This window comes from Nothoprocta perdicaria, unplaced genomic scaffold, assembly GCF_003342845.1.
Source record: "Nothoprocta perdicaria isolate Ctin4 unplaced genomic scaffold, notPer1 scaffold_124, whole genome shotgun sequence".
NCBI classification, from domain to species: domain Eukaryota; kingdom Metazoa; phylum Chordata; class Aves; order Tinamiformes; family Tinamidae; genus Nothoprocta; species Nothoprocta perdicaria.
Window position 1 is genome coordinate 2059674 of NW_020454361.1, and position 20768 is coordinate 2080441.

A 20768-nucleotide genomic window follows, 5' to 3' on the forward strand; every position below is an offset into this window, starting at 1 on the left:
AAGCAAATATTATTTTCCTCCTTCACAGTGTTTAAAGTTTCACAGTTCTACAGATCTGCAGGGAGAGAGTCCCCAAACCAGTTCTGACAGCAGAGCAAGACTGGAATCTGGATTGAAAGTTCTTTTTACCAAAAACAATCAAGTAGAGTCTTTTGGAGAAAGCAGAAAACATCTCTGCACTTTCTTGGGACAAAGGAATGCCTTACAGTAATCTTTCCTAAAGAAAAGTTACTTTTCTTCAGTTGATCCTCAGATTTCTCCTGAAGGGTCTTTTTCTTTATTGAGTTCTTAAAGATATACAAAGAACTCCAGCTTTCTTCTTTAGCTTTCCAGAAGTCTAGTGTGGAACAGAAATGATGCTGCAACATCTTGGTGTGGACAGCGATCCAGCTTCTGCTCCACGTACACGGTCCAAAATCTGTACATGGGTCTTATATCCCATGATTCTTTTTAGACATGAGTTTGAATCCATCATCCAGAATGGACCTCCTATTGCGCCTTAACCTCCTTTGCTTCTCGAGATGGATAACCATTCCCAGGAGGAGACTGGCAACCAGGAAGAGCACTATTCCTGCAACAGCTAGAATGATGACTGTGGCTTCTACATGCCCTGGAGCCAACTTAGCTCCGAATAGCATCACCTTCTGGGACTCATCCTCAGGTGGTGTCTCTGAGAGCAAACAAAAATACAGAGCCAATGAGAGCTAGAAACACCACAAGTGAAAAGGTCTGATTAATATGAAGAGGTAAAAGACAGACCCAAAGCAAATCAAAGCAGACCCAATTGCTGTTCATTCAGTAGACACCTTCCTTCAGGTCATACAAGAATTGGAAGAATAAATGGTTCTTCCCCTTCTCCATTCCACAACTTAACTGTGTCTCACTACATCTCACAGCTATTCAGTCCTATCAGCTAATCACTGCTAACCTCAATCCTTTGTCACTCAGGATAGCTGGGGAATAAAGAGCTGAGCTAGAAACAGAAGAACTGAGATGAGAACACGTGCCAGGACTGGAGCCACTGCAAGTTCCCCACTTGCTTCCAAGCACATCCTGCATGTGTTGTCCTGCCACATAATTTTTCAAAGTGTACTTGCTCAGTCACATCTATCATGAGATACTATTATGCTTCCAGAGCAAGACAGCAGAATCCTTTTGATAAGAGGGGCTATTTGCATGGATAACAACTATCAATCATCTTTTGCCTGGTGAACACTTGATCCTTGAGTCTGGTGTAAAAATTACTTAATTTTGAATTACTTCATATTGTCACTGCTGCTCTAACACATTCCCTAATCTTCCTTAATGCTCCTTTTTTTGACCAAGGAAAACATCATTGTGAAAAAAATAAATACACAACCAGAAGAGTTGTAGATAGATGTCTATTTTCAGCCTAAGCTGTCTCTGAAATCAGCCCAGATTAATCTATTCATAGCAGAATAAAACAAAAATCTAGAGATGAAAAATCAGGAAGAGTCAGCACCACACACTATTTAAACTTCCATTCTCATGATATTTTAGAAGCGTCTTACCTACTACTCCTCCCTCATCCTGCTGAATCAAATATTCTCACATCTGTTCTTTAAACAACATTAAGGCCCCCAACACATATTCAGGCAATATAGACCAGGGAGATGCTTGACACAGCCCTTTAGATAGTAATTGGGTGTCTGAAAATCTGATTAATATGGGATCTGATTAATATGCATAAGTACATGAAGGGGGAATACAGGGAGGAAGGGGCCAAGTTCTTCTCAGTGATGGCCAGTGACAGGAGATGGGGTAATGTCCACACACAGGGACACACACACACACACACACACACACACACACTGTTCAGCAGGGCCACGCGTACCATACCTTTATTGTCGCTCACAACTTCAGGTGCTGGTTCTGAAAGGAAACAACAAGTGGGTGACAAAGTGTTGAACTGAAGAGGGAGAGCCCAGGACACAGTGCTTTTGGCAAAGTTCAGATCTGGACAGAATGGTCTTCCAGTGCCTGTAGCTTTATTTTCTCTTGTAGAAGTTTTCATTCTCCCACATTAAATCAAGAAGGCTTTTGAATTACCTACCTCAAGAGCAGACCTACTCCCATCGCACAACTCTACAGCCTTTGAAAGAAAAGCATGGTCAAAACCTTTGAGCACCTTCTAGCATTTCCTGGTGAAGTTAGAAGCTTTAGGATGTACATTTAGATCACAGGTAACATTTTGGTAAGGACAACTACTACCTGACAGCTGAATAGTGCTTCCCCTGCACAAGCTAAAGTAAACCTCATAATACCACAGGCAATGGAAACTCCTGAAACCAAATTGCAATCAACTCCAGCTGCGGCTACTACAACTTTCAAAGGGAAACATCTTAAGTACTAGTAATTTACCTGCCTATTTATAGTAGGTAAAGGACTTGCAAGTGTGATGTAAACACTCAGAATTTAGCAGTAATAGTAAGAAGCGTTGTTAGACATTTATGGTAACAATTGGCACTTGCTCCCTACCTGGTTTGGGCAAGACATTGAAGAGTATCTCCATGCCAGCATGAATATGATCAGATACATGACAATGAAGCAGCCATGTGCCAGGATTCCCAGGCAACATCTCCACCATTTCAAAGGTCCCAGGGAACAGATCCACAACATCTGCTCTGTAGCTTTTGCCATTCTGTCAAAGGGAGAGAGGCTGTTAGCATGCAGCACTTTGGAAATATGCATTTCTTTTGAAAAACAGTCTAGAGAAGTGAAGATCTCTTAGTGTCACTAGGGACCTCTACCACTTAGAGTACTTTGTAGAGTTTACAGAAGCTCTGCAAAAGATTTCCAAAAGCAATTCCAGGCCTGTAGCTAGGAAAGCTAATATAATCTAGTAATGCCTAATCCCAAGGGTTAGCTACATGCATCAGCACTGCGTAAAGTCACGTCTCTTCCCTGATTAGAGAAATTAGATGATTGCTGTGAATTCATGCAAGGAGTTCCGAGCCAGTCAAGCAAAAGTGATAATACCTGTGGTCAGTCTCTGCTTTACGAACAGCAGAATATTCTTACCTTGTATGTGAAGGTCTCAGCATGAAAATGGACTGTGTGCACATCAATCTCTTGACCCATTCCCAGCAGGTACCAGTTCACCCACTCTCCTTCGAACATGGTCAGTCCAGGCAAGTTTGCATAGAGCCGCCCATTGATTGCTGAGCAGTAAATAGCAATGGGGAAGTAGAAATGGCTGTTATTGAAGTGGCAAAGATGCTGCACTGTCTCAGCAGAACATGCATGGCAAGTTAGAGGTCTGAAAGCTCATTTAAAAGCCAAGGCATCAGCATTTAGCTTCTTCCATATGAATCCCCAAGAAGAGCTGGCAATGTCTCCAGCGCAGTTACTTATCTGAGCCCCAGTGGGGCTAACAGATAGGCAGGGTGACCTCTGTCCAGGGCCACACTGCAGCTTAGCTCAGAGAAAGCTCAGGCTTTAGTTCTTTCTGAAACCATGAAACCAGCCAGTGGAGACAGTTGCTTCTAGAAGTCAGGAAGGGTAAATGTCTTCCTGATCGAAAGCAAAGCGCATATGTTTGTGCACATATGCGCATGCACACAACCTTTGAATATATATTTACTTACTAAGCAAGGAAAACAGGTAAATCCAGCCAACAGGCAACCCTGGCATTCTATGTCTCATGCTGGCTCCATGCTTTACACACGGATCATTTGTTTAAAAAAAAAAAAAAAAAAAATCACTGCATGTTGGGATAATGATAATGATCAGCCTTCCTTGCAGATCTAAGACTTGTGTCCTATGTGTGCTACAGGGCTGAGAACAAGATATTAATTCTGTTTGTGCCACTGGTGAAGGGAAAGGGTGAGGGCATTCACAGAGTATAAGGTTCCTGGCTTTTGGACTTCTGACAATTAAAGGAGGTCACAGAATGAACATCAACTTTGCATAGATTGTAATGAGTGTCAAGGTACCCAATAGGCATTACCATGCATTTTGTTGCTTTCCACAAATATGTCATCCAGCAGGTCGATTTCTCTGCGATTCCTATGAGCATAACGTTCCACGTTCTCCTCCAAGTACCAGGACTGATTCTCATCAAACACCAAGAACAGTAGGGCAAACTCCCTCTTTACATCCTTCCTAATCCCATTGGATTGCAGCACACCTTTCCGGCAGATCTTCAGGGGTCCAATCAGACCACTGTACATATCCTAATAGGAATGAATGAGGAGAAACTCTGAGACAATGATTTTACTCCAACTAATAGAAACTTTGATTCACTAGGAATCATGCTCATATCCTAAAAATAACTGAAAAAAGCTTATTGTCAAGGGAGCAGTGGAACTGCTTTACAAGCACGTGCATTTAGAAAGAAAAGGGATAAGCATCAGGATGAATTTGGAAGATTCCCTCTCTGAAGAGAATGCTGCATATGTCAGATTGTTCCTCTTCCTCTCACCTGGACCAAGCTCATTGTTTTATACAGTGTTAGGGAAAAATACACAAATACATACACACACACATATATAATTAGTTTAACTGGGCTTTTCTGGTTCTAACATCTAAGATTCCAAGTAGATTTTACCTTTATGGGGTCCACCATGGAGTAGTAGATCCAAGGGATACAGGCTGAATCATTCGGCCCTGGACCGGATCTCTCAGGAACTTCCCATCTGTATGTCACAATGTCACCTGAACAGCAGAAAAGCATCATTAGCTCTTGTGTGATGAAGCAAGTCCTCAGTTTGCTGAGCACTACTCAAAAGCAGGTCAAAATGATGCTTCTGACTCCAAACCACAAATACAGTTCTGGCTTTGTCAGGCACTACACGTTTTTTCCCCACTGATACTGAAAAGCAGAACAGTGACTTCCCTCTCACAAGCAAATAGGAGTGTAGGGGGGCCCAGGTCACAGGATGCACACACTACTGGTATCAGCACAACTGTTTTATCTGCTACTTTCAAGACTACCCCTGACAAAAGAAATTCCATCTATCTTCATTATAGATGGAGCTTGAGATAATCTGTGAACTCTTAGTGGTAAATTTATGATGCTCATTCCAATTTCCTTTTAAAATTATTGTTTTAGGTATTAGCAATACTTCTTAGTAAGGCAAGACCCAACTGAAAGGCTGGCTGTTTTGCAGACAGAGCCTGTCCTGAAGAATGCACAAGGGAGCAAACATTGCCAGGACTGGCAGCTGGACAGTGAAACAACTGGCCAAGCTCAGGCCGGGTCCTGGCAAGCAGCTTTCTGTGTCCCTGGGGCGGCCGTCGCCCGTCACAGGGCCAGGGAGAAGAGCTCTGAACAGTCACCACGTGTCCTGCGCAGGCAGGCCAGGCACACTGTGCAGGAGAAGGCTGCACAGGGAGATCTGCGCTATGCCGATCCCAGAGGTCAGAGAACATTAAATCCTCCAGACCACTACCAACACACAAATGATAATTAAGAAAACCATAGTGAAGTCAAAAGCTGTTCCTATTCAGTTCCAAGTCTGTACTGCAAGAAAACAAGCCTATTTAGACAAACAAGCCTAACTGTAGGCTAAAGTAAGCTTCATATATCTGTATTGAAATAGAATTGGAGAACACAGTGAGTTACCAGGGTTTGCTGCTTGTGGCTGTCCTGTCTCCTTTTCCAGTACTCCATGTGCATGGATGGAGTAGGGTCGTGTTGCATTGTTCTTGAACACAATATTGAGAATATCTCCTACTTCTGCCCACATAAAAGGGCCTTGAGACAGAAAGAACATATTTAACATTAGCAAGCATTATCAACATGTCTCCAAAGGATGTTTGCACCTATCACCATCTTCCCCTTCGCAGGTATTTTTCCTTTAATAACACTTAGGACAACCCTTTCATTCTTTACCGCATCTTTGCCCCACAAAAAGAGAATCAGAGGTTGGTCCCAAATCAAGTCTTAGAAAACCAGACTGCCTGTCTCAAGGCAGAAGTCAAGTCCGCTGCATATTTTCACTGTGCCCAGTGTAACTAAGGCTTGATATCTGAATACCGCTATGTTAAATGTATATTCATCTTTACCATCACCCACTGCTGGCTTCAGATAATTTCGTATTACTCAGTGCGGCTTGAAAGTGTTAAAAATCAGAGCCACAAACTGTTATTTTAAATGAAATACATTACCTCACCTTGCTGGCCTGGCACCACTTGTCCCGGATTCATATCCCATTCAGCATTCTAAAGCACTCCTCTATTTCTCAAAACTACTTTTGCATCAAAAGTATTTCTTTCACAGCTAAATTTTCAGCTGTATCTCTCAAACAGCTTTCCAAAAGTTTTAACTGTTATTTTTGTTCTAGACTTTGAAATATGCAGGTGTACAAAAACAGTCTGACTGTGATATCAAAGACAGCCAGCAGCAAAGGCAGGCATGAGAATCCAGCCTGTTCTGCTGCAGGCTGTATTCAGAACTCTACTGATTTTTCTCCAGACCTGCAGAGAAGACAGCATCTACTTGAGTATCTGGGGGAAGCATCAGATCACAGCTCACAGTCTAAGACCCAGCCCTGCACAAACAAATGGGAAATGTACCCTCTGCAGAATTCCTTACCCAGGATTCCTAGATGTTCATCACCATTTATCCTGGCCTTCGGGGTCTGGAATGTCCCATCAGTATATTCCCTATAAACTGCTTTCTTATACTTGGAACCAAGCAGTCCATTTTCATTGCTCAAAAATACATTGGAATAGCTGAAAAATGCAGAGAGAATTGCTGTGTTAGCCTAATGCTTACAGGGCATAAACAGCTAGCCCGTATTAGGGGGCTCATTAACTGAACGAGCTTCACCTCCCGGGGGCTGAAAGGGCTCCCTTATTTTGGCTGAAAAGAGGGGCAGGGAGACGTAGGGGGCTGTAACCCCCTTCAGCACCTCCAGCCGCAGCGTAAGCACCCCGAGACGAGAGGGCCAGAAGCCCTGGGGAGCCTCAGCGGCGGCGCGGAGCGGTGCCGGGGCTCTACCTCTGCGCGGAGCCGTTGTGCCGCTCGCGCTCCCAGCGCCGCTCGGGCGCGTAGTCCCACTCCACCTCCTCAGCCATCACGTAGTAGGTCCGCACCCCTTCGTAGCGGCGTGCAGGAGCGGCGTCCCTCTGGCCGCACTTAGAAACCGAGTAGTGCTCCCTCATCCCAGCATGGAAGTGATTGCTTGTTTGACAGTAGATCTCAAAAATCCCTGAGGGAGGAGGAAGCACAGACAAGGAAATTAGAAAATTTTGAAGATCCCAGAAAACAAGCTGCTTCTCACACAAAGCTCAAGAGCCATGCCATGACACAGACACAAACTTTGTGTGTTGTACACATCTATGCATTTGCTTAGGGAGGTTAGCTGCCAGAAGCTGAGATTCAAAAGAGTTTTTAGAGAAACCAAACAAAAAAAAGCACTAAATTCTAGACAGGAATCATCTCAGGAGGTTTCCTTATACACACAATAACCTGCTCATTACGCATGAAGGAACCTGCTAGGGGACAACTGTGTTACCACTGCTGAGATGCTGGTTAAGCAAAAGATCAAGCCTACAAACATCGGGGAAAGGAGAGGGTTGCCAACACGCTCAGCACCCTTTGTAGGGGGCATGGTGTTGCACGTCTAACCCTCCCATCAGGAAGGCCAGGATCTGATGTACGTGTTCATCTCCTCAAGGCACGGACGAGAACACTAAGCCCTGACAACTTGGTGCTACTTTGTTTTGAAATGTGTGTTTGCCTGTTTCTATGAGTCACAATGTCCATTAGGACCACTACTACAGGATGTGGCCGCCCTAAGAACCAGTTTGGGACAATATGGGATGAGATCTACTATTTTCTATTCCTCCCTTAAATGAGATTCAAAAGGCAGGACCTCTGCCCTCCTAAATGGGGCCTAATGGGGTCTAAAGCACAACTCACTGTAACAGTTCACGCAGTGCTAAACACAGCAGCCATAGGAGCAAACATTTCAACCTGAACCTCTTCCTGGTGCTAAATTAGATGTGCAGGTAATTACCTTTGTTATCAGGTTGCATAAAGGCAGTAGCAAACGTATGGGGGAACAGGTTGGTGGAATCCCTTCGCATCCCATTCATCTGCAGGGTGTTGCCCCGAAACACAGCTCCATGCACATCCGCTTCCGTACCCAAGCCCAGTAGGTGCCAGGACACTTTGTCTCCTTCACACACATCCAGCCCAGGCAAGTTACCAAACATAAACCCATTGATGGCTGCAAAGGTGAGAATAGTTAACTGTCAGACATCAGTCAGAGCCTTCATTCTCTACACACACCTTGAAAGCTGAGGCCTGTCTGTGAAAGTGCATCTCCCTTGTAGCTCATCCCAAATACACTCAGGGTGCACATCCTGAGGCAGCTCTGCATCATGTCCCATGTCCCACTCTCTGCCTTTATACTCACTTTTTTCAGGCCAGCACAACACATCACCACTCCAGTTTCCCAGCCCAGATTAGGTGGACACCAACCCATGTCTTGCAGTTTTACTCCTGCTGCCTGCAGGACAGCATCATGCCATACCATGCATCCTGTTCGATTCCTCGAAGCCATTATCCTTTTTCACTGAAGTCTCTTCCATCCTCAAATAGTATTTAATGTTTGCATTTAAATACCAGCTGAGATTCTCATCAAACACACTGAAGAGAAGGTAAAATTCTTTGTCGATCCCTTTCTAAGATATAATCACAATGATGGCTGTTAATTTTTAAAACACACCAATTAACCATCAGCCTTACAGCTCAAGCTGTGTTGTCTGGCTCTTATTTTCCCCTTTTTCCTTTAACCAGCCCTTGCGAGGCCAAGGGTCTGTCCCTCTGCTCAGGATGCATCACCCTTTCTACTCCCCAGGAGCACCACTGCAGATGTGCCCTGATGTTCCACATAAGGAACCAATATTCAGTCAAGTTCTAAGGTGCCAGGTTTCACTACCTGTCCAGAACAGAACTCAGATCAGAGCTCTGCCTACAAGGCAGCTCAGTGACTGCTTTGTTCCTCTCCTACAGCAGTCTTGATTTTTTTTTTTAATTTACAAGAGCAGTAACGTTTTCAGGGATTTAAGAAATGCATTCCAAAGCACTGTGTATTTCCTCCGTTAAAAAAAAAACCCTTCAATATTGTCCAGTTTCTCATTTTCATAAGAGCTTCCTTATACTCAGAGGGGGCTGAAAAGCATTTTCCAGTCTGCAGAATATGGTTGTATGACAAGTAGCTCTGTTCCCTTCCAAATTAAGTAGTTTAGGTGATTTCTCCCTGTTCTGCCTTTCCAGACAAGCCTGTTTTGGTTAGACTTTCAACATCTGTAAGAGTTCACATCTCCCTCATGCGGCAGGCTTTATAGGCTCACAGCCCTCTCCGCTCAGAAGATTCACCTTTATATCCCATTGGACTTGTTGATCTCAACTCCCAGTTTAGGCACATCACTTCACCAATGAAAATGGAGAAAGAGAAGCTCCTCTAGGGAGGCTCTAATAGAAGCTGCTTCCAGATCTTCCAGTGACAACCCATTTTAGACTGCAAGGTAGATAGGCTGATCATCTGTCATCAACTCTCCTCTGACAAGAACGCCCTGTTAATCTGTCCTTCATTTACACAACAGTTTAATTTTACTGCCTGAGATGAAAGAGAAGAATATCCCGTCACAAAATTCCCAGAGGCAGTTCTAGTCACCTTTCAAATTTCAGCTCTTTCATCAAAAGCATACAGAATGAAATGGATTTTTGCATGCTTTTTCTGTAATGAGCTTTCCTTGAAAATGAGCTGATTTTGCAGGAGACTCACCCAACCCTAATGCATCCCAACATTCAAGCAAACCATGCAGATTTTCGTCTGTAAATAAATGAATAACATTTTGGTGTGCAAGACAGGGCAGTCTGCTACCCATGTCTCAGGACAACAGCGACCTATGAAGTCACATCCAAGGCATATGCATTCAACTGAAATTGTCTCCGAGATTTAACGTCAAATCTAGAAGTCAGTTTATTAGAACTCCTGGGAGTTCAACGTGCCAGCCTTTCCTGCAAAAACCCAGGGCACAGAGCTGTCCTGATGTAAGAAGCAGCTATAACTCACCTATGACTTGGATTTAACTCTTCACCTCATACCTTTGCATTTGTTTATTAACGTTTTATTTCCTAAGGCTCTGCTGATGCTTCATGCCGCTAGAAGAGGCAGATAGGAATGTGCCAGGAATATCAGTTTTACCTGCTTGTTGTTTTCATCCAGAGTCCCAGGCTTGCAGATCACCAGAGGGCCCACCAAGCCTGAACTGGGGTCTCTGACAGGATTCACAGCAGAGCTGTACATCCAGGTGAGGCAGGGAGGGTCGCTAGGCATGGGCCCTACATGCTGCGGTACTGTCCACTGGTATGTAAAGTTATGCAGAGGCTGAACAGAAAACCCATTCTGTGACACACCTTTGAAACAGAGATCGGCGGAATTATTCCTGAGACTCATTTACAAGCTTTGCTACATCTTCTCATCATTTACACTCACACTGGCTTTACTTTATATCTCTAAGAAATAGACATCTGAGGAAAGTATAGTAGTTTTTACAATGTGTTCAGATACAGCTGTTCTTGATATTTTGTAGAGTCGTTTTCGGTGTCATAGCAGAGATAGGTGTAGGAAGTAAACTGGGTACAGCTACACGCAGCAAGATGACTGTTGGAAGAATGTGGTTATTTAAGCTGGAGTACAGTGCCCATGTTAATTCAATCACAAGTCTCAAATAATTGGAAATAGTTTGAGCTTTGGGTTATAATTTTCATGCAGAACAGCAGCACTTCTGGCACTCTAGTCCTCCTGCTACCCTTCCTTAGACACCAGTTCAGCAGAAGCTCTGCTCTACTGACGACTCAGTCAGGCTTAGAGCACCGGACAGACTTCCAGCAGATTTATGAGCTCATTCAAACCTCCCCTCCCTGCAGAGGCAATATAGACCATGCAGCTCCACCACCTGGATTAGAACTTAATTACTCAATAAAAACAAGCCACAAACCATCATGGTAGCGCATTCCTTCCCACTCCTTCCTGTAAGACACTCCATGAGGATGGATGCTGAAGGGCCAGGAGGCTTTGTTAACAAATGTCACCACGATGGTATCTCCAACTTCAGCTTTTATCACCGGACCTGTATAAACAGTAGGAGACTGTGTCAACCAAGATGACTGTGGAAACAAAGGAAGCCACGGCTATTTTTTATCCGGGGCTCAGAAGAGCTCACTTAGAAGCAGAATCCCCACTCCATGCACATGCTTGTGATGCACAGCACAACTGAACTTTGGCAAAGGAACAGGGGAGTTTACAGCACTTTCAAGTAATTCTTGTAAGTCAGCAGGAGAGTGCAGAGGAGAGGCTTCACAGCTGGAGTAGCAGAAGGGACAAGTGTGCTGAAATGCCCTTGGGAAGCACTTACACCTCTCCCACAACTGCATAAAATCCCCCAAACCTTCCAACCTCAGGCAAGTGTGTTAAGACTGGTGAGGTGCCTGAAACCCCCATTTCAGTTTAACAGTTAAGAGCACCCCTGAACCATGGCACCAGCCAGAAAATAAATAAAACTGTCAGCTTTTAAAATATTCAATGGCTTTCCTCTGGTCTGCAGACTCATGAGAGTCCAGATTACGCCTAACAGTCTGTGAGACATTGAAAAAAACCAGGCCACTATTTAGAAGTCCAGGCAGACAAAATCTGTACAGATCTGTGCCGTGACATGCTGGGGTCCCCAAAATGAAAATGCTTTAAAGGCAGCACTAATCTTGAGCTACCCAGCATCTACTTCATGTCTCAGAAGACTGTTCAGCACTTCTGTTGTGAATGGCACAACAATTATACAATTATTCAGAAGAAGAAAAATAAATAAAACACCAAAACAATCCAGACTTCATTCTATACCGTTATTTTTCCATGACTAATGTGGCATTAGGCCTTCCTGACGTTTTAGAGGCACCACTCTCAGATCTGGAGCTATGCTCCTTTCCTCTTTGAATTCAATTTTAGGCCTGGACTACCCCCTACAGTTTAGTGGGATCATAACAGGCCCAATGCTGACTCTCAAAATCTGTGGCTGACAAAAAGGGTCAGTCCCACTGCAGCCCTCCCACCTATGCTTCCTTTTCCTCTTCACTTTCTGCATCCTTCTCCTTGGTGTTCCAATCGCCTTTCCTTCTGTGGTCTTTGCTAGGATTGCTGTTGCTGGTTTCTGGTGTCACTAGTCACTGCTGACAGAGGAAGCTGGACCAGCCCTATACACTCCTGCTGTGTAAGTGACAGCTATCACAGGTAATTTGTTTTCCTCTGCAGACTGTTTTCTTCTCTCCTTGCCCTCACCATTACCTGGCTATAACAGGGAGCTTTCTTGGGAGGGAAAGCTTTCAGTGAGAAAGTGGGGTTAGGACCACGTCTTGAAGATGCTCGGTCAAAAAGACATAAGACAGAGGCTAACACTACAGCCTGTTTAGCCAGAATTACAGAAATAATGGGTCTATTAGCCCTTACTATTAACCTCCAAAGATTTTACTGTCAAAAAACAATTCCTTTTCCTCTGTGATTCTACATCCTGGCTCTGTCCATCTTACTCTTAAAGACTGTCAAATACCACCTCAGAGGAAAGGATCACATCCAGAAATGACAGGATAGTAACAGTCAACCAGTATTTCAGACACCAACATATTCTCACTGAGATCAAGAAGATTTGTGTACTTGGATGATTCCTACCCAGTATCCCAAGATGTTTCTCTTCTTCTGATTGCTTTTTTTCCTCACGGAAGGTCTCATCAGTGTATTCCACGTACTTTGCCTTCCAATAAATTCCCCCAATTCGGTAATGGCTACGCTTGAAAAACTGTTCAGCGGGGCTAGGTGCAAAAAAGAAGTTTTAGATGATTTTTTTTCATAGGAAGTCCTATTCTTCCTCCATCCCACACCTCCCAGTTAAGTACCTTTCCAAAGAGGGTATTGTCAGGTTTGCAATGACCCTGTAGAACTCAGCATAATTTGTCTGTGAATTACTTTCATCACAGAGACTCATCTACCAGCTGTGTTCAGGGAACAGAGGCTAGCGCAGCTGGCTTCAGCAGTGCAAATTTGAACAGCAGCTCTGCACAAGATGTGCGGATGTGGACAACGAACAGAACTGCAGTAAAAAGCGGGTGACAAGGCTGGGTTCCTTCCAGGCCAAGACTCAGCCCCCAAATAGCAAATGCAACCACAATTGAGAACAACAGCTGTAAAGACAGTGGAAGATTTACTTCCACTGCCATCATGCTCTCCGAACAGATATTACCCGCTCTGCAGGAGAGGCAGCTCAGTTATAAGGACAAATAAGACATAGAAAACTTCCAGTTTTAAAGTTCTACAACAGAGGTGGTTCATGGCTTTGGGTAAACTAAAACTCTGCATTTCTATTTTTTCCCAGTTGGAAGAAGAACATTACAGCTAACGGCTTCACAGGGAATGTCTTTGTTTCACTCTTTGTTTAGGCTTTGAAAGGGAAGCCACATACCAACTGCTATTCACAACCACCTGACACGGGGGATGGAGCACTCACCAAGGTCATCAGCCTTGATTTCCTAGAATCTGCCTGCTGAAGCAAGCCAACACTGAAGCACATCCACAGGCTCGCTCTGCCACCCTATGTCTGCTCCACCAAGTGCCTTCTTAGTAAGTTCAGACTTGCAGGTCTCTTTCCAGATCAGGCACCGTGAGCACACGTGATACAGGGGTGATGCAGCTCATACCCTACACAAGGCGGAATTGACCCTGGAGCCTGCAGGTAGCTCTGCACACACCATGCACCTTCCATGTACAATTCCCCAAGGTGCCTAGCACTGGTTCTACTACAGTTTAGCTACAGCAGCCTACCTTTGTAGCTAGGCTGATGCGTTTTCTTCAGTACCTTATTTCATGTGAATTGCAGGCTCACGTATTTTAAGAAAGACCTTCTACATTTTCCTTAGCAGCCTCTGTATCACTCAGAGGCCCCCAAACAGAGCTGCAAGCACCCCAGTCTTTAACTCACCTGCCTGCCTCAGTTAACTGCTTCCCGCTGCTTCGGTCCAGCCCAGAGGGGCCGTAGTCCCACTGCACTTCCTTTGCAGCTATGTAGTATTTCCGAACTCTCCCTTTAAGGGTGGATTTTGCAGCTTGCCGGGAACAAGGTCGGACTTCATAGAGTGCCGCCATTCCAGCTGCCCAAAACAGAGTGGACACAGGCTGAAAGAATCTGCCAGTTTGATCAGGGAATGAACACAGGCCAACTCTCCTATTATGAACTGGCTGCTCCTCCTTTATTGCTTCCAAAGTCCCATGGCTGGGAGAGAGAGATTAACTGGTCCCCACAGAAAGGAAACCGGTGAACAGAGCTTCTTGCCGTAGATATCAGATACTAAATGAGAAAGGATGGATGGAACACAAGTAGAGCCTTCTGCTGCCCTCAGATGTACCATGCAAGTGCCTGCTACCAGGTTAGAGCTCTTTAGGACACTGCCTTGTCTTAACATCCAGCTATGCCAGACTTGAAGTGTTCAGGACAGATCAACATGGAACAGTGTAGGGTGGGAGGTGTCATCCCTAGCACATCTGGCCTGTGAATTACTGACCAATCTGTTCCAGTATATGAAGGACAGATTCACTCCCTTCACCTGGGGTCACTTTAGCAAGAAGAGTGCCCAAGGTACTGTCCCCTAGCATGCCAGGGAACCATGAGTGGGCAAAAAGGAAGGCCACAGAACACAGGACAGATTCCAGCCTCTGCCTTACCTTGTATGTGATCGTTGACCTGGCAGCTCAGCAACCATCTCCCAGGGTTACTGGGAATCATATCTGCCGTGACAAAAGTGGCTGGGAATAGGCTGGCCACATCTGTCCTGTGGCCTCTGATAACAAGCGTCTCCCCATGGAAGTAGGCTGTGTGAACATCGATTTCATTGCCCATCCCAAAGAGGTGCCATGCAACATAATCCCCAGCACACATCGCCATTTCAGGGAGGTTCCCAAAGACGTAGCCATTAATAGCTGCAAAACCAAACAAGCCAAAAGCAATATCAGAAAAAGTCTTCAGAACTTCTGCCTGCAGTAGAGATGTTTAGAGGATGGATCTGACCAGAATCTGTCCTCCTTTCCAGTTCTATAGAGCACTGCTTCACAAATATATTCAGCACCTCCAAATCCTTAACACGGGCTCTATAAAGCCAAAGACTAAATTAAATGCACATGTATTTTTTTCTAGAGTTATTGCACTGTCCCTGTGACACTGTTGGCTTAAACTATCTCACAGTTTGCTAGTGCCCTTCTTCCCCCTAAGCATACCCTGGTATAACAGCAGAAAGTGCATTTCAGGATACCAGAATGATGCCATCCCTGGAGCATACATACAAAGCCAGCAGCTTCACAAAGGTGACACTGACCGTGCATTTTGTTGCTCTCTTGGAATTCCTCATCTTCTTTGTCTACAGAGCCTGGATCTGTACAGAATGATGCTATGTTCGCATCCAGGTACCAGCTTAGATTCTCATCCACCACACTAAACATCAGAAAGAAATCAATGTCCACATCCTGGCGTCTTTGAGAATTGCCAGTAAGTATCCCTAAGGCCAAAGGAAAGAAGAATGAGTACCCTCAGCACTGAGAAAAGTTGACATCAGACAAGAGTTTAAACCCATCCATAGAAGAATAATTTATCACACAAGTCAGGGACTGACACTTTTCCTCGTGATTCTAGCCCAGCTCTTTGCAGAGTTCTACCAACCATACTCATATTGCATTCCCTCCTAATGTATTTCTCATTCCAAGCAGCCCTAACACTGCTTGACAATTCCGAGTTACAAAACCCTCAGTGCCCTTATAATTCTTGAACCTAGGCCTTTTCTTTCCCCTCTCTCCCTTCTTCTCTTTCTTTTCTTTCTGTTTTAATATTCAATGCATGTCTTAGAAAAGACTTGCTCCTAGTGCAAATTTAGACGACGCTCTTGGGCAAAGCAGCCTAGAAGCTCGGCCATGCAGCCGGTAGGCAAGAAACACAGGGTAATTATCAGAATCCAGCTAGAACACACGTCTCCAGCAGGCAGCTCCCAGCTTCGCAGAATGCAGCACAACTGGAGCATCCCCTCCTCCTATGCTCATTCTGGTCGCCACCCTCTCCACCCTGCAGCCCTAAACTGCCTTTCCCTGACCTTTTTTGCATGTTAGCAGTGGCCCAATTAATCCAGATGCAATGTCCTTTGGTGCATCAATATGAGAATGGTAGATCCAGGTCAAGCAGTTCGGATCATCAGCAGTTGGGCTGTGATCTTCGGGGACAGTCCAAGTATAGGTGTAATTCCCTCCTGGGAAAACAGCATCATCCTTCTTTTGATCCTGGGGGGACATATCGGGATACAGGGATCCTAGAACAATTGAGTAATCACAACAACCGTTCAAGAAGAGCAGAATCCATACATGCAACTCTATACTATGCTGAGCGTGAGAGGCTCAGCGGAAACAGCTACACATATATACTTTGGCAATAAACACTCACCACATTCAGAGAGTGTTTAATCATCATTCTCTCAATGAGTAACGAGGAACAGAGCTACTGTAAGGCAGCTTGCTCAGTACACAGGTCAACAGAGTCACGAAGATGATTCCTGTTCTGCCAATTGCTATTTTGCCCTCAACTCTAATGCTCTGCAGCAAATCTCTCTAAAATCTCTAGGATTGCTCCAAACAACACGTCTTTGGTCTCATATTTCATCATTCTTGTAAACTTTCAGGCTTATCATACTCACAATTATAATACTACAGCATTTTAATGACAATTAATTCCTCTCCTTCTATGCTCTTCTCCCACTGATGAGCTTTTGGTGATGCTAATAAATTTGAAAAGAAATATAGACTGAACTGTAATGCCTAGGTCAGGAAATTGCTCCCAGACCCATCAATCTACTAACTCAGCATCAGATGACTTCAGTAAATCCAAGTACAGTTGCTTTCCGGCAGTGTAGCTTCGGGCTAACCAAGTTTCTGGCTTCTTTGCAGAAATCCTTGTGCATATTTCTAAATTCCTAATCAGAAAACAGCCTCCATTACGGTAGCAGCTCACTTACCTTCAGAGTCCTTTTCGTAGAAAACGCCATGAGGATGGATTGTGTATGGCCGACTAGCAAAATTTTTTAGATGTACTTTAATGGTATCCCCCACTTCTGCTCGGATGATGGGCCCAAGAAAGCCCAGCCAGGCAGGTTTGGGAATCTCAGTGGTATATGTGGAGTCTGTGTATTGCTTATAGACAGATTTCCTGTACGTGCTTCCCACTCTGTCTGCACCAGGCTGGAGGAACACTGAAGACTTGCTGTTAAATTCAGAAGAGGGAAAGGTACCATTAGATCACATTTCATAGAACAGCTGATCTGTGACACAGTAGAGTGACAATGACAAGTTAAGCTAAAATTTCTGGCACAATACAAGGCATTCAATGCTGTGCATTGGTGTGCCCTAGGCCAGCAGCGTACTTCTCCCACTTGTGATTGTGGTGAGACACACAGTAGAGCCTAACTAAAAAAAATAAACAGCACTAGCCTTTAGATTTGTCTGCTTTCTGAGAATGCAAAATGCACAGGACATGAACAAATTAGCAGTCTGGAAATCTGAGACAAGTCACAAGGGAAGTGAATTCTTTGCAAAAGAGATCCAAGCGCAGCCCTGTCGGCAAGGGCTCACGCTGCACAAGCGGAGAACGCGACAGGCGCTGCCACTCCCGCCGACAAGCACAAGGTGAAAGAGGGAAGACTGAGGCCCTTCTCACCGCTTTTTTACTGTCATCAAAATGACTTTCTGAAAACCCAATGCCTCGTGGACTTTGTAGCTCAGTTACAACAAGGGAAAACATGCTGAGCTCTCTTGGACAAAATTCAGTCTAAAAGGTGATTTACTAGCTAACAGATTCCAGATTATTTGTAGAATGACAGCCTGCCTGCTCAGGGAGATATGTCCCCAGCACATAAACCAACTTCAGAGTTAAAGCCTCCTACAAGGACTAAAGGTCAACACCGAAGAGTATTTACTTTCTATGATTATTTCTTAGCAGATAAGAGATGAATCATGGTCCAGGTATCAGTGACAGCTGAAAGCTTCTGTCTCATGATCTTAGTAACAATCAGTCCCATTAGTTAAGAACTATTCTGTCACAGCAAACAAGTTGCTTTCAAGTTTAGAAGCACTTTTTTTCATTTTCTTCTGCTCATCTATTATGAAAGAAAACAAACAAGGAAGTGTTTACTAGCACTGCAAGAGTTAATTTCTACATCTACTTTCTTGAATTCTTCATTTTTCCAAGAAAAAAAATATATACCTACACACATATTTTAGTTTATTCAGCACCTCCAGATAGAAGACACTTATCAACACTAAGCTGACAGAGCTTATTGTTTTTCTTGGAATCTCTTCTGCGAACCTCTCCTGCTGGGTTGTTTCAGAATGCAGATATCTGAACACCTCAGTGTTATTATGGGAGAGTAGAGGTAAATAACTCAGAGCACATCAAGATTCTATAGGTCTCCATAAAAAATGGAAGTAAAAATGCAAAATGTCAAAAATGTGCTGAACAGAAGCAAAGATCTCTCTTTAATGAAAGTAAACAGAAATAAAATGTATTTTTGAAGTCACTCTAAGTAGATATTACCAAATTCGGATTTATTTCTCCACAAAGCAATTTTCATCATCCCTAATATTTCATGCAGAAATTCCCATTAAGCCTAAGGCTGAAGTACCATTTAAACAAAACCCAGCCATCTCGTCATTTGCATCAAGACTAAAAGTCGTCATGCCTCAGGATATGTGAGCTGGTCACCATCTGGAATTAGGAAAAACTAATTTTGCATATTGCACAATTTGCTCTATTACAGAGTAGTTGCACTTTCCTCTAATGTAACTGGCATTAGTCACTGCATGCTCAATTGAACAGACTATTCATTTTTCCAGTGATATAGTTTCTATGTTCCTATGATAAAACAAGTTAACCATTAAGCCCATAAAGATGAAGTACATAATCATGTCTCTTGCTTACTTAGATGCCCCAGAATAGTTGCATGAAACTATCTGGACAACTATTTTAAGGCAGTACCGGACCAAATACTTACAGGTTATATTCAATGCTTTCATTAGCAAGTACGTTCCTTCCTGACGGAGCGTAGTTCCAGGCCACCTCCCGGATCCCCAGGTAATAGACTCGGGTGACACCGCCAGCCAGAGCGGGCGATAGCAAAGGGATGTAAAACGTGAACCAGCACAGCGACCCCATCATCGCCTCAGGTAAAGGCCCTTTCGGAGAACGAGCCTATTTGGCAGAAAACAAAATTGTCATGAATCATAAATGGAATTTGTCCATGCAACCTCATAACTTCGTGGAAAATAAGTTGGCTTGAAGTTACTAGATATTCTACAAGGGCATTTAAAAAATACACTATTATATTTAAGACGGAAATTGGTCCCCTAACAAAATCAACAGCACTATGTTGGCAGAAAAAGGCATATGTATTTTTCTAGGCTGTGTAAATGTCTTCTTAGGGTGTCCTGGTCACCCAAGACTAAAAGAGTGACAAGTATATTGGAATCACAAGCGAAATATATTAATTCTGATGTCCCAAATCATCTTACAGGACCAGAGCTACTGAAAACAATCCTGAGCAAACAACTTTATTTTGAATTGTTGCCAAGGTCACTCTATTCAAGCACCTGAGAAAGTCCAATTTAGCCACTACAAAATGATTTAAGTTCTTTAAAAGGTCCCTCTTAAAGAGTGGTTCTCTAACCACAGACCACTTCTCAGATGGTTTGTATCAGGCTGTTCCCTTAGTCCAGCTCCAGTAAATATTTTCCCCATGATTTGGATCACAAAATAAGAAGCTTATTCATCGAATTTCCGACTGAGACCCAGCTGGGTGCGAATAAGAACCAGAAACACTCTGCAGAGATGCAGGGTTTAAAAATCAATGTGGCAGGTTGAAATGACTGTCTGAAGTCAACAAAACAAAATTGTATGAACACAAGGAGGAAGTGGTGCAATACAGAAGACCAGAAGTGAGGCTAAGAGGAGAAAAAAAAATTAGAAAAAAAAAAAAAAAAAAGGAAAAAGACACATACACACACCCTTGAGGTTAAAGTGGAAGAAAAAACACATATAACCACACACGAAGATACTGAAACTAGACCTCATTCAGTGATGTAGTTAAAACTGGATGCAACTATTCTATTGCCATTGATCAAATTGTCTTCTAAAAGTAATGCTCAGTTCTTGTTACAGCAGACATGGACATAAGCAACTTAGTTGGAGTTGTCAGAAAAAAAAAATGTGATCTATTTTTTCTATTTTAAAAAAGATTTAAAAATCTGTTTTTACAGCAACCAAGTAGGAGAATCAGAAAAAAATGTGCTCTATCAAGAAAGGATGAAGGTATCAGTTCCACTTAGCTTTAGGGAGCAGAAGATTGCAACATAACACTGCTTCAAACATGGAAAAGATTTCTATAAAGAGGATTGTGGTTATCTGTTCTTCCTTATCTTTGGTAATAAACGCAGGAATAAAACAGGTTTATTTGCAGCAAAGCTGGGTATTCCATAAGCTTTCCATGCACATGACACCACGCTGGAAATGGTTTCTCAGAGCAGCTGTGAAATCTGATGCTACTTAAGGAATCTCAAAGCTTGAGACAGATTTCTTATCTGCAGTCTGTCAAGCACAGCCCTTACCCAGCAGTTCCACGGGGCAGCAGGTAAAGGAGGCCAGCATCATGTTCCCTGAAGGAACTC

General features: G+C 43.7%; 1 protein-coding gene across 2 annotated transcripts; it reads right to left on the reverse strand.

Annotated features, from left to right (window-relative positions):
- Nucleotides 1-20050, reverse strand: HEPH (hephaestin). Of its 2 annotated transcripts, XM_026054661.1 has the most exons (20): nt 19100-20050; nt 17069-17313; nt 16157-16369; nt 15392-15571; nt 14745-14999; nt 14005-14173; nt 12702-12841; nt 10984-11115; nt 10188-10399; nt 8508-8658; nt 7989-8201; nt 6968-7178; nt 6560-6699; nt 5588-5719; nt 4571-4677; nt 3971-4196; nt 3043-3182; nt 2500-2662; nt 1861-1893; nt 1-670 (listed from the first exon to the last, which is right to left on the reverse strand). In XM_026054661.1, exons 1-20 carry the CDS (start codon nt 19261-19263, stop codon nt 432-434), a joined length of 3465 nt encoding a protein of 1154 aa, XP_025910446.1. In that variant the 5' UTR covers nt 19264-20050; the 3' UTR covers nt 1-431. The 2 variants fall into 2 exon arrangements, with proteins under 2 accessions (XP_025910446.1, XP_025910447.1); XM_026054662.1 differs by lacking the exon at nt 19100-20050 and having other exon boundaries at nt 16157-16340; nt 17069-17145.
- Between the last annotated feature and the right edge of the window lie 718 nt (nt 20051-20768).